Source organism: Physeter macrocephalus, unplaced genomic scaffold, assembly GCF_002837175.3.
Source record: "Physeter macrocephalus isolate SW-GA unplaced genomic scaffold, ASM283717v5 random_23, whole genome shotgun sequence".
Classification (NCBI taxonomy): domain Eukaryota; kingdom Metazoa; phylum Chordata; class Mammalia; order Artiodactyla; family Physeteridae; genus Physeter; species Physeter macrocephalus.
In genome coordinates, this window is record NW_021145307.1 from 32,549 (window position 1) to 48,907 (window position 16,359).

Below are 16,359 nucleotides of genomic sequence, written 5' to 3' on the forward strand. Positions count from 1 at the left end.
CCCTCTTCTGATGACCAGATCACCAGAGCAACAGGAGAAAACAAGTTGTCTACTGCAGGAGGAAGCTACCAAAAAGCTAAGCTGAGCTTCCCTGGTGGCGCAGTGGTTGAGAGTCCGCCTGCCGATGCAGGGGGCGCGGGTTCGTGCCCCGGTCCGGGAGGATCCCACATGCCGCGGAGCGGCTGGGCCCGTGAGCCATGGCCGCTGAGCCTGCGCGTCCGGAGCCTGTGCTCCGCAACGGGAGAGGACACAACAGTGAGAGGCCCGCGTACCGCAAAAAAAAAAAAAAAAAAGCTAAGCTAATGACCACTGTCAAGGCTACAGTGACATGGGACTGCTCCTAATGCCATTTAGGACTCCAGGAGGAAAGCTGAGCTTCCCCAAAAGTGGGAATCAGCCCAAACACTCAGGATCCCGTGGGCTTATCTCCTCTGGCCAACTACCCCATAAAATAAATGATGCTCCCCATTCTACCCTCAGCCCTTTTCTACCAAGTCTTCTTAAATCTTATAAACCAAGCCTTATTCAACCCCTGAGATGTTTGCTCACTTATGTTCTGAAGGACCTTGCCATTTCCCAAACTGAAGTGGTCTTCCTTTTACTATCCCTGTATCTCAACATATGGCAACAGCAGCAGCCTAACCAGAAAACAAGAAACACCAGCATGTTCCATAAGACCCAGGTTTAGTCAGTCTTCCAACTTACATCCAAACACCTTCCTTTTCAACTTCACTGCCCCCATATGGCGTATGCCTTCATATCTTACCCACAACAGGCCTCCTGATCTCCCCGCTTCTAGTCAACCACCTTCAAGGGCCTGAGGTATTGAAAACTGATGGAAATGGACTCCCTTCTAACACTAGGACACCTAAGCCCCGCTTCCAGCCTGACCCTGAATAACCCCATCCAACCTCTCCTACCTTCCTCTTCACATACCACCGAATCTCAACACTACTTACAGTCCCTGCCCTACTGCACACCGGTCCCCTGACTCTGGATACCTTGAAACCCACCTGTCCTAGCATGCCCGGAGAGGGCCTTCCTCTGGTCTCCAGTGGCACTTTCACCTAGGTTCCCTGTGGCAGAGCAAACCATACTGTCACATCTTTTCACACAGGACTCTCCCATTAGATCCCCATAAAAAGACATCTTTTCAACCTCTGTACAGTGCCTTGCATGTGGAAAATAATAATAGCAGTTACTGTGTATGTCTACTGTCTTAACAGAGGATTTTTTTTGCACTTCACAGGAACCTAATGCTTCTCATGAGATGGAGCCATAACACTTCCTTGCACAGCAGATGCTCAAACAGAGCAGCTACAAAAACTAGTGCAGGCCTGAGGCAAAAGACACAGTTCTAAGAAAACAGCTCCCCTAAGTTGAAAGGCTTCTTGGGGGCTTTATTTTTCCTTTTTATTTGGTGGGGGAGGTGGGGAGAAGGGTGAGGCTCAGAGGTCTACGAGCCACAGCATACTGGTTAAGGACACACTTCTGCAGCCAAAGGACAGATTCAAATCCCTGCTCTACCTCACTCACCAGTTATGAGACTTAAGGCCAGTTTGTACCTCAGCATCCCATCTATAAAGTAGGAATAACAGGACACAGCTCATCACCTAACATCAACTGGCCCACAGCGAGCACACATTGGTGTCAACAGTGATCTCCAGGATGTTTTTGTTCCTAGCTGCTCAACGGCTTAGGCTCCTCAATCTGAAACAATCAACATTTTCTGCTCAAACCCCTAAGCATCACAAGACTGAAAAAAAAAAAAAAAAAAAAACAAGCAGATCAACAGCCAATGTTCGCTGGGCCTGTGCTAATTAGAACAAAAACCCACATGCGGGACCCAGCCTTCCACGAGTGACCTTTTTCTTAGCTCCTGGCTTAAACTGTCTACATGGACAGTTTTGTACAAAACTGAGTTCCCCTTTCCAGACATGATGGGGGGAATTAGCAGAAAAGGAGCCTCTGCAGAATTCAGAGCATCGCCAGAGAGGTTGCAGCACCCCACCAGGGCCTACACACTGAGTTAGAACCGACGTGCTAACCACATTGCCAAGCAATTCAGGTACGTATTCAACTTAGACACACGCTGCTATAGAGGGAATCTGGCTCTGCCACCTCAGTCAGCCTGTGACAGGTTTGCAGAAGCCTGCTCAGAGGGATTTGCCTTTTCACTCAGGGAAAGAGTACACAGAATGAGCCCGCTTCCCCTCAAATTCTGGTTGAAGGGGGGAGGAAAAAAAAAAACATCCATCAAGCTAAATCTGACAGGTTCTTACCTCAAGCAGGCTGCAGTGAGGCCCTAAGGATCCCGCACCGAACAGCTACAAGGAATCAGTGCAATTGTGCAACACTGCCACCCTGAGGTGCGCGTGCAGAATGCTACCTGGAAAGCCTGGCTCCTGCTTCCCTTCAGTTTCTTCTTCCCATACCCACCCCACCCTCCTTGGCATTCTCTACCGGGAACGGCCTAAAGCTCAGTTCCCCACTACACACAAGGAATCCCCTATCTTCGACCCCGTAGTCCAAGCTCCCTTCCTGTCTCCAATTCCCACACTGGTGGCTCTCAATTATCCTTCATGTTAAAGGAGCCCTTCATGCTAGCACTACAACCCCAAGACAATCCAAGGAGCTGAGCGAGCACAATCCACCCCCAGAGCACTATTAATACCCAGACCCAAACTCCTCTGACATACTTCTGTTCCTCCCTCAAAAAACTTTAGGAATTTTAAATTCAATGGTCTCTTAAAGCTCTAACTGCTAACGCCATAGGATTGAGGGCCAAACAATTTCTACAAGCCCAAAGGTCAAACCTGCTGGCAAGATCCACTTGACACTACTTCGTTTCTTAATATGCCCAGCACCATGAAGATTACCATCTGCATGGGGAGGTGAAGAAGATAATGTTTGTGGAAACCTCCTATCTCTGAATTATTTCAAAATAAAAAGTTAAAGATGAAAGGAAAGAGGCTAAGTATTGAGGGCCCAAAGGCAGAAAAGGGAGTCTGGCTGAATTCTGGAAAGACTGGAGAGGAATGGCTGCAGATGGGACCTCACACTGAGCTGAGCCTCACAGACTAGTAGAGAGGGAGGCCTGGTTACAAAACCCCTCCCTGGTGGAAGACTGACAGGAGACTGCAAGTGGGAAGCAACATGCCTAAATAAAGATGTTAATGTGTTGAGTCTCATAGGGGCTGGACCCAGCAATGACTTCACCTCAGCCCTATAGCCAAGTTACTGAAATCCAGCATGTGATGGGGAAAAGGTGAAAAGCCTGAGAACTAAATCAGTGGAAGCAAACAGACCCACAGCACACTTCTCCCCACAACCTACCCTCCTCACTTCTCCCTAGTTAGCCTGTCCCAGTTCAAAAAAGCCAGGCGCCTAAGTGCTTCCAGACTGCAGGCCATTTTCCATAATTCAGTAATAATGTATTCTTTAGATCTCTAAGGACTAGCCCAAGATCCTCATCAGAGAAATATGACTGGCTATTACTGGGCTAGTGTTTACAAGGGAATGCAGCAAAGAGCACAGGGCCCACAGTCCAACCCGCTTGAGGTCTCACTCCTATTTTCTCGCCAATGGATAAGCCGGCACCAGAACCAACAACATTCCCTCTGTTGCTAGTTCTGTTGTCACCCACTATTTTCTCCTGGAAAAGGACCCCAAACTGATCTACCCACTAAACACTTGGGACTCTATTTTCTTTTACTTAAGAGCAAGGCCAATCACTGAAGCCCTTTAAAGGACAAGAACTAAGTACTAACAGTCCCAGTCAGGAACTGGGTCTCACCCAGAGGTTCAACCTCCTTCACCAGTGGCTAGCAGTAGGGATGAAGGAACCACAACTAAACCCTACCACCAGAACCCTACCAGGTGAAGCGCACACAAGAAACTTCAGAGACGTGGATAGTGCCATTCAAACCAAGCATCACTGTAAGAAAGCAGATCAAAAACAGCAGAGGCAGCTGAACACACCAGGGAGAAAAACAATGCCATATCCTTCCTTGGCTCTAATTCTGAGGGTTTCTCACGTGTACCAAGTTCAGTAAGCCAAAGGAAAGCACTGCCTGGAGAAGCTCAGCCATTCTCCACCTACTCTTGGTAGAGCACCTCTATTCCTTTTGACAAAGCCACAGCTTCCGTCTCAAGTCACCAGAGATCGGAAGACGAAACAACTCTTAAGAGAACGCTTACAGCACACTTGACAATTTTAAACCAAGAGAAAAGCACTTCCCAACAGGGGTCCCAGGCACTCTACGAGCTGTGCTTCTGACAGCAAAGAAGCCTGTTGCTGTTGGCTATAATTTTCAGCTCTGTATAACTAAAATTCAACTGCTTGGCAGGGATGGGCAAGTTTTCTAAATTCGGTTTGAGCTGGAAAAAAGGCAGGGGGGGGGAGATTTTGGGGGTCAGGAAAGGCATGTAAGGTTGACGGGCACTAGTCTGAGGTTTCAACTCATCGGCCCCACCCTTTGCCTTTCTCAAAATTACCAATGACCTCAGCCCTCTGGGTATAGGCAGGATGTAAACATGACCCAGCTAGACCACTGTCTCCCTAAAGACGCCTACCAAAGTCCCACCTTCAGGAAAACTAATGGGGGGGGTCACCCTGAAATATAAAAAACTGCCTCTACCTTACTTTCCCAGCTAACCTTCCCCCCTTTACCCTCTCCTCTCCTTCCCAAGTCTGTTTCCCTAAAATTTAGCATCCTCTTAAGGCCTAGGCAAACAAACGTTTGGGATAAGAGTTTGTCCCCTTCAAAACAATGATTTCAGAATGAAATGCCAAGAAATGAAAATGAAGTGAGAAGACAGGGACTCCATCCCAGGGTCGACCATTTCCTGAGAAATGAGAGCCACATCACCCATGCACTGGGCATGAAGTGAGCAAGGCCCCGGAACACCTGCCATTAAGTAGGTGCTCAGTTACTCTCCTCCTTCCTGCAAAACACCCAACTGGCTAATAACTATGTGCTCCAATCATGGTCAAGCTTGAATACCACCCCCAAAGCAACCTAATTTGTTTGAGCCCCACTCAGAAAAGTGCCAGAAGAGCCAAGAGGCCTTAAAAAAAGAACTACTATAAATAATAAACTTACTAAAACCAGCATGTGAATAAACATGGTAAAAGAAAAACTTCCAAATGGTTGGACAATTCTGGGCCAACACACGTTTCTCATTTACCCCTTTCATTCATCTAGTTTTTACCGTGACAGAAAAGTTTAATCTCTACTTTCAAAGATACACTTGACCTTTTCTCCCTGAAACAAGTATCAAACACTTTATTCCAGTTCCTGCTAAGCGGGAACAAACAAATTATTCCTGTTCCCACAAGGCAGGTTGATCTGAAAGAGGAAAACTCCCCACATTCTTGACCTGGACATCAACGCTCCAGGAGAGTGAAGAGGGGGAAGAGGAAAAAATTTAACTAAAATGATGGTTTTTAATGGGAACCAGAGATATGGTTACAATTACATAGTCCGACACAAAAAACCCGTGGGTGATCAGGAGTTGGAAGGTTACAAAATAATGAGGGTAACACTGGGTACAGGAAGCAAGCTGCTCCAGAACTTCAGGAGCCAGGCTAATACGGCCTCTCCCTGCGATCCTGTCTGTGCTCACCCCTGCAAGAAAGAGTATCCATTAGGTCTGAGTTACCAACCTCTCTACCCACCCCACCACCTGAAATCCTATCTGCCCCTGCTACCCAACCCCAAGAAATAGCTCATATCTCCCTAGGTATAGAGCACGTGGGAGTCTACAGATTAGCTCCCCCAGATAATCTTCCTTCCCTCCTTCCCTACCCACTATGGTTACAGTCTCAGCTTTCCAACCTAGCCCTCAAAAGGAAACCACTGTCCCAAAACCTTGCAATCCCATGACCTCTGTTCAACTGTTCTACTTTCATTTCAATTTAGCATCTTACTTACCTGGAGTCCATCTTGCCAGGGCCAAAGCCACCTCTGTCCCCACCACCCCGGCCCCCTCGGAAGCCCCCACGGTCCCCGCCTCGGCCTCGGTAGCCGCCCCGATCATAGCCTCCTCTGCCACCACGACGATCGTCTCCATAGTTACCCCCTAGGAAAAAAGAAATATGATATATCCCTATATCACAGCCCCCAAATTCCTCCTACCTTCCCTCTAGCCTCCTTTTTGATCCCAACTCATCACCAGCTCTGCCTCTTCCTTACCCATATGAGAGCCTCCTGGTCCCCCTCCTGGGCCATCTGGTTTAGGGGCCTTACATTGGTTGCATTCATTCCTCCAAGAGAAGTTCATGTTCTCACACGTACTGAGGAAAATAAGACAATTAGTCAGGGCCGGGGGGCGGTAAGACAAGACCTAGAATTACGAACACTCCAGTTACCTTACGGACACGTGAGGAAAATGAGGCCTCGGAAAAGCAAAAGGGCTCGTTTCTCAGGAGCGAGCCAGACAAAAACTGCAGGTTATTGAACCCAGTCCAATACCTTTCCCACCAGAGCTACCTCAGCTAGGTGACTCCTGGCCAAGACTGTCAAAGTGTACCTTTGACATCTATTAGTCGGAACACACAAGCTCTACCATAATACCAAAGGGCACACGTGTAAGAGGGCTGAAAAAAGAATTAAAGAAGTTTCACTCACGGATTAGGACACTTCCAGTCCCCTGCTCGCTGCTGTCCACCACCGCCACCGCCGCCGCTGGGGAATCCTCCTCGGCCACCACCACCACTGCCACCACCTCCATAGCCTCCACGGCCCATGGGTCCTAGTGTAGACACAAAAATAGGTGTGTTCCGCTCCCAAGTTTGGTTAACCTAACCTTCTCTCCCATGCAAACCCTTGCCACCCTCCCTCCCTTCTCTCCCCATCACCTCTTACGCCAGTAGAAGTAGCTCCTCACCTCCTCGCCCTCGGCCTCCACGACCATTGCCGCCACCCCGATTGAAGTCTGCTCGCCGAGTAGCAAATGAGACCTTGATAGGATTCCCAGAGAATTCTTTACCTAAAGAAATAAAGGAGGTATAAAGAGACTTTTTATTAAGACCTGTGGGTCCAAAAACACACTTGATACAATCAAGAGAAGACTCTGCCTTCTTGTAAATGTTTACAATCTCATGAAACATAAAAAGAAGACCACACCAAAATAGGAGTGTTGGAAGACTCAAAGAAATCCTCAAAACACAGGCCGTTTCCCAAAGCTAGTTACCCTGTCCCCCACCCCTGCCAGCCTCCTCATACATACCATCAAACCAGTCAATAGCTGCTTTAGCAGAAGGTGGGTCATCAAATGATACTGTTGCCTCTCCCTTCAGCTTGCCTGTTTCCCTGTCTGTGTACAGATTAATCATGGGCTGTCCTGTTTTCTTATTTGTCTGAAGAAATCAACGTGAGATAACATCAGTCTTAAAGAAGACAGCACTATCATAACCATACCTTTCTATTTCACATAACTTGAATTAAAGCCATCAACTGTAACTGTTTCTCACTTCAATATTAAAAGATGAAAGATTATAGACTACAAATTCAAAAGTTTTAGACACTCCCTTTATCAGTTGTGCCTCTTTTGTATTAAAATGTGATTCCCTTTAGAAAATGGCAAAGGCTAATGTTCTTTCCTCAACAAATCAAGCAGGCAACCATTAAGACTTTATTTTTTCAATAAGGTGTGAAATCCAAAAGCCTGCAGCACTGATAGAAAAGCACCCACTCTGTTCCCCAAGTACCTTAATGATACCAATCTGCTTGAAGTAATCAGCTACAGACTCAATTGTAACATTCTCGCCCAGGCCTTGCACGAAGATGGTGTTGTTGTCTGAATTATCCTGTTCTGCTTGTCAAACGCAGAAAGAAACATGAATTTGAAGAGAGAAAACAAGCAAAGGTACATCAAGTCAGTGACTCCTAATAACCTAACTTTAAGAAATACTTGCTATTTCGCTTTCAAAGAAAAAAAATTCTAAAGCAAGCAATATACTTTGGTTTAGGTCAGACAAAAGAAATCCCCATCCCTTCTATTTTATTATCTGAGCACCAGTATGCCAGCCACTTCACAAATTTAAATTTAGTTTTATAACTACCCTTTGAAACATGTTGATACTCACTAAAGAAACCAGGGCTCAGGAGTTAACTGCCCAACCACACAGTAAGTACACCAGTTGTTTGTTAACGTTAAGACCCCCAAGTTAAGAAACTTATTTTACACTAAAATCCAGTATATAAACATAATTAAAACAAAAAATACACTAAGTGCTTCCCTTTATGTGTCTTTTTCGTTCAATAATTTGGTTACGACCCCCATTTTTAAAAGCCACTGCTTTAACTGAACCAGCAGTTCAGGATTATGGTCCACACACAGATGCATCAGCATCTCCTGAAACTTGTTAGACATGCAAATTCTCGGGCTCCTCCCGGACCTACTAAATTGCTGGGAGAGGAAATCACCACATCAGGTATTTCTGATACATGGCTCATTTATAAATCACTGTTAAGTATAGCTACACCTAAACTCCCTTCCCCACATTTTCCTTCTTCTCTACCCCTGTTCTTCAGATCCCTTTAAGTTTCAAAGAACATCCAGGAAAAGTCCTGATACCACTCGAGCCATTCCTTCATGCCACCTCTGGACTTACCAGAGTCATGACGTGATCCTTGGTCCCGAGGGCCTTAAGTGACATGAAAAAAAAACAAAAAACAAAAAAACAAGGAAAGAGGAGCCGTTAGTCAACAGGCTGAGAAAAGACAAGGAGAAAAATTCACACCAAATCCAAACTTTTGCAAAATATCAAGTAAGTGCTCACAGCCTCACTCCAAACCCTGTCCTGGGTTGCCTGCCCAGAGAAAAATCCTAGGCAGGTCTGGGGAAGACAGAGGCCCCTTTTCTTAAGATCTGTATGTAACTTGAGTCCCCACAGGGACAACGCCACACTTCAGAAAATGCTGCCTCCCCCAGCTCAGGCTGGGAAATGTCCTCAGCACAGACTGGGAGGGCCAGGAGGGAGACCCCTTGAAGTTAACAAACCAACTCATAGCTTGGCCCTGTTCTCTCACCCCAGAGAGAAATGGGCTCACCACCAGCAATGTGATATGCATCCATAGTTTCTCCAAACTTTTAACACCAAAGACACTTATCCCTTGTAGAACAATTTTTAATTTCATCTTTAGAAACCGTTCTTAAAACCATGTTTGTTTCCCCCAAAACCACTTGAAAATAAAAATCATACATAACAGCTATTGTATTTTTTAAGCATGTCCCAGGGAACAGACCAGAAATCTTATTTCCATAATGCAGCCTCTATTTTTTTTCCAGAGACCATCTTTGACCAAAGTTTATCTGAATTCATCATAAATAAATATTGTACCCACACTCAATGACACCTAAATCATGAACCCAAGCCTTTGGCTTTAAATGTTGAGACAAATCAAGAAACCTTTTGTTAGTTAACCAAACCAGAAAAGTTCCAGCTTACTGGGAGACTTCTCAAATTTGCCATTTTTCCATGAATTCAGTTTGTGCTGTTTAAGACCTGGTTATTTCCCATGAGCCACACATACTCCCAACCTTTCTTGGAAGTAGTCCACACCTTCCTTCCCAGAGCTAGTTTCTATTTGCCCATCTGAATTGACTTTAAATGCGTGTATGTAGAATCGCATTGACACCATTCAGTATTTAATATATAAATAGATACCAACTTCACCATCCTCAGGGCAGGGCTATAGTTCACATCCCTCGTCCAGAATTAAAACATTTGGAGATTGTTACACACACACACACACACACACACACACACACACTAACCTCGGACACACTGATCAAAAGGATCCTAAAGCCAAGTCGGCCCCACGTGTTCCAGCACACTCTCCAGTTTCTCATTACGGTGCTCACTAAGTGCCGGGTGTGGCAACACTCCTGTCAGAGGCCTACTTAAACACCTCTTGTTAACCCGGGTCAAACCAAAATGGTACCAGATGCCTGCTGAGTCTTACCCCTGCCTGCCTCCAGGTTAGCACACATCTGGCAGCAGGTGGCATTCTACCCCACCCCTTTCTGGAGGTGGTTCTGGACACTCCAAAACCTTTGACACTTAAAACACGCTAAGACATCTGCAAATGAACAATCAGACAAAGCATTGCTGGGAGTTGGGAATTTTGGAAACTCTGTTCACTTACCACCAAATTTATTGAAGCCACCACGGTCACTTCCGCTGGAGAAGACAAGTTAGAAGAAAGGACATGAAGCTTCCAACGGCTACAAAAGGGCGGTTTTTGATTTTGTTCAACATTCCCCAAACATGGGTAGGTGTTTTGGGAAAATGATAATACAAATGGCTACTAAAATACATTCCCCTTCCTGACCACCCCTTGTCTGACCTTTGAGCATGTCACACACACGTGTGCAATTTCTCAGACACAATTTTTAAGGATTTTGCTTTAAAAGGTTATATATCTATTTCCTCTGGAAAAAAAAAAAGACCCATTTTCCTTGGTCGTTCTTCCGATGTAGCAGATGTTTTTTCCTCTTGTCGCGAGTGGATGACAACCCAGTAGTTGGTTTAAAAACCCTACCCCCGATTTACCCAGAAGACATTTCACACCAGGCTGGGGTAGCCCTGAACACATTTTTGTGGTTTTTTGCTTTGAAAGCAGCAAGCAGACCCAACCCCGTTCCATAAAAAGTCAAAACCAAAGGCAATTTCCCCTTAAAGCAAGACAAACTTAGCTAAGCCCTACCCTAACTACTGAGCTGTTTTTGATCTCTCCCCACCCCCGGGGTCACCCCTTCTACACTGTGAGAAGAGCGGAGTATTTTGCAATGTCACCTTTCATACCTGTGGCACATAAAATGCAGAGCAAGTTAACAGTCACATTAACAGTTGTTTTTCTTTTTAAAGTTTTGCATTAAACACACGCACACAACAGAGTTTTCCTTATTTTGTACGGTTTTTGAGATTGCCCCCACCCACCTCTGAATACTTACCATACACAAACTCTTTTTTAAAAACCTACTTTTTCCCAAAAAGGAGTAACACACTGACATTCCTCCCCTCTCAAGGGAGACAGAGTAGGGTCCTTTAAATCATATTTACCAACAGATTTGACAAATGCTTTAACATCAAATCTAAGGTTTTACTTCAACTTCAGCGGGAAGGGGAGGAAAGAAGGTCCAGTTGGACAAGTAACCAGAGGAAGGGGGACAGTGGAGCAAATAGGTGGGATACCACTGTCAAGCGTACTGTATTTTGTCCAAAAGGTCTGCACACTTCAGATAGCCCCATGAACCAAGTCACACACAAAATCATCACTGTCAGTCAAATGAGTGCTCGTGGATTCAAATGACTACAGAATACAGAAAGAGAGAGAAGACAATTCCTGGAAGCTCAAGTCAGGTTAACCATTTACACCTCCCTCAGAGGACACACGGGAATACAAGTAACAAGTAACAAGTTTCCCTATTACCAGGAGTGGGATCATCGGTTTCCCTTGCAGAGAAAGAAGCCTTTACTTCCATTTTTCTTGCCTAGGATATCAATGACTCCAATCCATATACACCCATGTTTCTTTTTCTTCAGAAATAAAAGTGTCCAGTACTCAAATTGCTATACAGAGGTGTGGGTAGAAGTTCAGGCTCCCAAGTTCTCACAAAAATAAAATGGGGATGTATGAAGAAGAAACAGTCAATGCTCCTAAATCAAAGCCCTCACAAATCCCTAGAATAAGACTAACCATGCACTAAGGGACTAGGCTTCAAGGGAGATTCATGCAACCCTCCACACTGCTCACTGATGTTACTCCCTGGCTCACAAGACACCTACCCCATGCCGCCTCTGCCTCCACGGCCGCCTCCACGACCTCTGGGTTCATAGCCACCACTGCTGCGGCTGTAACCACCGCCACCGCCCCGGCCACGGCCCCCACGGTCCTGCTGGCCTCCCCCGTAGCCGCCGCCACCACTCTGGTCCTGATTGCCATAACCGCCGCCGCCACTACTACTCATGGAGGACTGATCTTGGCCATAGTTACCTGTCAGGAAAGAAAGGATGCCTTTAAAAAACAGAAAACAGACTGCAAGGTGGCATAAAGCAGTTCAACTACGCCAGGTGATAAATGACAATAAAAATTAAAATGAAGCTAGGAAACAAAAGTGCAAGATTTTTAAGAACGCTTTTAGGGAACGGGTCGAGCAGGATACAATTCCTTACAAAAAGCAGGTATGAGACAAAGCTGAAGACATCTCACCTCCACCACCCCCTCCACCTCCACTGCTGCTGTTGTACTGGTTCTGCTGCCCATAGCCCTGAGGGGGATTATAGCTTTGCTGCTGTCCATAGCTTTGCTGCTGTCCACCATAGCCAGACTGCTGGCCATAGCCCCCACTCTGGGGCTGCCCATAGCCGCTGCTCTGAGAACCGCTACCGTAACTAGGGAAAAGGAAAAAGCAGAATCGTAATGCCAACATGTCCAAAACCTTCTTTCACTTTCAGTACATCCCATTCTCTGTACCCAATAGAGGCCACCCCCGTTACTCCTCATGCTTACTCATGCACCCCTAATCTTTCAGTCCTCTCCCCTCTCCCCACAACTCCTTACCTTCCCGAGGTGCTGCTAGGAGCTGGCTGCTGGCCATAGCCAGGGTATGAGGACTGCTGCCCATAAGACGACTGAGAACTTTGGCTACTGCCATAGCCACTAGTTGAGCCATATCCCTGGGGAGTTGACTGTGTGCCATAGCCTGCTAGGAGAAAAAGAAAAAGGAAGCCACAAAAACTATGACTGAAGAGAAAAGGCAAGGAATGAGTCGAAGCAAACATTATATACCACCTAATACTTCCCATACTTGAAAAGTCAGCCTCTTAGAAGATGCGCGGAAATATTGCAACTCACAATCAGAGATTACCCTTCTCTTTTACCTTTAAAGCTTAATATTCCAACTTCTACCAACTTCAGAGTTCCAATCTCAACCCACCCACACCAAAGCCAGCCTCCAGGACCACCACTAATCACAGCCCAAGAGATCCCTATTAATTAACAGCATTTTAACCTGCCGTTACTGTGCAGTACAAATAAGACAACCCCATATTATTTACACTTCAGGACCTCAGGGCAAATTCCACCTCCTGGTGTATCATGTGATATACAGCAGTCTGACTTCAAACATCTTCAAGGAAGTCATTTTATCCCTTTAAGTATCTAAAAGTTTTCTCCCTTCAGGCAATACTCCCTCCCCCCCCACCCCGCCCTCCCATTTCACTTTCATTCTTAGGGGAAATAGGGAAAAGTGCAACATAAATAGAAAAGTAAAAAGTCAAAGAAAATAATAGGAAACAGTTACGAACCAATTAAGTATTTTTGTTTGAAAGGACTCAAACGCTAAAGTGCTTTAAGGGTCAGAGACTGGTTAAAGCAAACATTTCAGCACTGCTTAGGTTTAAAAAAAGCAACATTCAGAAAGACCAGGAAGAGGTGGGGTGACCCACTAAAAGAGACTCACTGTTCTGGGTCTGTCCATAAGAACTACCATAGCTGCTCTGGCCATAGCCTGAAGCGTCCGCTGACTGGCCATAGCCACTGTAACTCTGCTGTCCATAGGGCTGATTGCTCTGCTGGGAATAGCCCTGCCCAGGCTGGGTTGGGTAGGCCCCATAACTGGAGAAAAAGATAAACCGTGCTCTCAGAAAAAAACACCTTAGTTACCCTTTCCCTTTACAAACTCTGGAAGCCCAGAAATACCACTCACCTTTGGGTTGCTTGTTGAGTATAGTCTGAAAAACAAAAACACAATTGTATTAACTTCAACCATCCCTAAGAGTAGACTAGAGCGAAAAGTCTTAACTCAAGCTAGCTTTGGGGCCCCCAGAGAGGAAAGTCAACGAGGCATAAATTCCCACATGAAACCCTAGTTGAGAGGAGCAATCTGGCAGACCGTACTCAAGTTTTCTTACAATAAAGAAAAGCAAAGAAACAGCGAATTTCTACAGAGACCAAGAAGCCTTATGTATTGGAAAAAGCAAGAGACTTGGTGAACAGCTACAATTTTCAGCAACTTCAATCGATGTCAGGAACTGCACAAATTTACACACATTTCCTTCTCACACCCGCTCGAAGACGAAGATATCACCAAGAGGCAAGCTAAAGTAACACAGCTGCTTCAGCAGAACAGGTTTTAATTCAAGCCAGAGGCAGAATTATTCGGAACGTAACCTCCACTTCCTCAATCCGAAAAACAAGAATGTCTCCAAAGAGGCCGCTCTTCACCCTTTGCCCAATCTTGAAGACTGGAAACGGAGGCTTTTAATGCAAAGCTAGCTAACCAAGAGAAGAGCGCTCTTTGATCCCAAACGACAAAGATCACCATCAAAGAGCGGTCGCCTAGGGAGGCAAGTCGACTGGTACTCAAGTCCCCAGCCCTGTGGGGCTCCCCACGAGTGCGCTTTCTTATCTCCCCCTTGCCTGCCTCGGGGCTGTGGGGAGACTCGGCGAACCGAAGGAAGAGAAAGAGCTTTTAAAACGCCACATGTGAGACACACTGGCCAGATCCACTCGTCTCCCCGGCACAGGAAACGAGGCGCTTCCTCCCGCAGAAAAGGGCAAAAGGACCGGGAGAAGGTGTGGCCTCGGGCGGCCGTTCCTTTCAGTTCCCACCTCCGAGAGAGGAAATTTAGGCGGGAAAAGCCTCGGGCCGGGTCCCCAAGTCCGTTGGACCACCCCCAGCCGTTAAGCGCGCCCAAGCCTCCGCCCCCGCCCGCGTGGCAAGCGAGGCGGGAACGAGGCGGTCCCGCCCCTTCCCGAGGGACCCCGGGGGCGAGGCCCAAACAGGACGCGCGCCGCGGAGCCTCCAGCGAAGGGTCTCGCGACAAAAAAACAGGGCCGACACGAGGCGGGAGGGGGGGTTCGCGCCGCCAGAAAGGGGGGAGGGGCCAGCAGAGCGCGTGCGCGCTCCGAATGCCCGGATGCAGCACTGCGACAAAGCGGGCCCGAGCGCGAGGCTGGGGATGAGAAGGAGAAAAGGCTATAGGGACCGGGCATTTCCATCCATGCCTCACGTTTCCAATCACCAAGAAGTGTCCCTCCCAACCCTCACCTCAAGGAAAGGGGCTGAGAAGAGAAGACCTCTCGCCTCGCGCCAGACGCCAGAGGAGCGAAACAAGATGGCGACATCGGCCTCCCCCTTCCACCCCTCTCCGCTGCTTCCCGCCAGTGCTGCGAGAAGACCCTACACGCGATCGCCGCCCAGGTCCCACCGAAAAACAAAATCCCGACTGGGAGGGAAAGAGGCCCGGGGTCGGCGCGCCACCGCCGCCTCGCGTCCTTACATACCGTTTGAGGCCATGTCCGCGCACGCGCGCACAGGCCGACAATCAACAAGATTCGAACACCACAGCACCGACGCCTCGAGGACTGAACAGCCCCGCCTCCTGCGTCGAGGTTTATGTACGCCTCCCCGCCTACGCATGCCGGGGGAACGCACCAACTGCGGAAAGGATAGGGGGAATCATGGCCGACTCCTGCCACTCTTCAGGGAGTAGAGAGGACCCTAGCGGCAGAAAGGAAGCGTATTAACTAAGAACCTTGCAAATAATACATATAATCCTCTGTTTTTCTGACAAAGAAGTTAGATTTGCTTTGCAGGACTAAGCCTACGATTCACCCACACCCCTATGATGGCATAATGGTACGGCCCAATTAACCTCTGGGGGCGGGGCGAGGGGCCCAGGGCGGTTGCGGGCGGAACTGTAGTCAAAGCCGGGAGTCGAGGGGCGGGAACCGAAATTCCTCAGGCTGGCCCCTTTCACTGGGCCTCACTTTCGCTCAGGATGGAGAGCTCCTGCGCTCCGTTCCCCTTACACTGCATCAAATGCATCGTCCCTCCGGCGCCAGCCTCCCTCTCAGGCTCTAGTGTTCCTCCACCGACAACACACACCGACCCTCTCCCTGCGTCTTGGTATTCACTCATCGTCTTTCAGTCTTGCGTCTCTTGAAGTCCTTACCAGGGTTTGTAGGTTGTGACGTGTGCCATGAAAGAAAGGAGTTTAGCCCGGACCCTTGGGTCCTAGTCTGGTCAAGCACTGATCGCCCACCCACACCCTCACGGCTTGGCCCGTGAGTAGCTTGGCTTGACTAGCTCTTGGACTGGAAAGCCCAAACCCTCCAGATCTCAAAGAGCACTGAGATTAGATCAGGGATTTCCCAGCCTTTTTACTGATAAAGGGATACTCTTTATTTTCCTGAAACCCTACCAAGGAACCAATGTGGAAATCCAATAATAACTGATATTTGTATAGAGCTGAAGTGGTTTCAAAATGCACAATTAATTGCTTTTCCCATTACAGTCTTATGAAGAAAGTAAAGCTATCTCCATTTTACAGGTAAGAAA

The 16,359-nt window shown here is 47.3% G+C and overlaps 1 protein-coding gene across 2 annotated transcripts; it reads right to left on the minus strand.

Moving 5' to 3' along the window:
• Positions 1-5,429: 5,429 nt before the first annotated feature.
• FUS (FUS RNA binding protein) lies at positions 5,430-15,385 on the minus strand. 2 transcript variants are annotated; one of them, XM_007107436.2, is made up of 15 exons: positions 15,303-15,385; positions 13,723-13,747; positions 13,477-13,631; positions 12,576-12,717; positions 12,225-12,406; positions 11,801-12,008; positions 10,158-10,192; positions 8,621-8,653; positions 7,715-7,818; positions 7,234-7,363; positions 6,892-6,993; positions 6,633-6,756; positions 6,198-6,298; positions 5,937-6,084; positions 5,430-5,630 (listed from the first exon to the last, which is right to left on the minus strand). In XM_007107436.2, exons 1-15 carry the CDS (start codon positions 15,313-15,315, stop codon positions 5,591-5,593), a joined length of 1,542 nt encoding a protein of 513 aa, XP_007107498.1. In that variant the 5' UTR covers positions 15,316-15,385; the 3' UTR covers positions 5,430-5,590. The 2 variants fall into 2 exon arrangements, with proteins under 2 accessions (XP_007107498.1, XP_007107497.1); XM_007107435.3 differs by having other exon boundaries at positions 12,576-12,720.
• Positions 15,386-16,359: the final 974 nt, after the last annotated feature.

Bases quoted from the DNA above. Each gene is read 5' to 3' on its own strand.
- FUS (XM_007107435.3), bottom strand. The intron at 12,407-12,575 runs GTAAGGAGTTGT...CCTTTTCCCTAG, and splicing joins CCTAGCAGCACCTCGGGAAG to TTACGGTAGCGGTTCTCAGA. The intron at 10,193-11,800 runs GTAGGTGTCTTG...TGTCTTCTCCAG, and splicing joins GGAGGCAGAGGCGGCATGGG to CGGAAGTGACCGTGGTGGCT.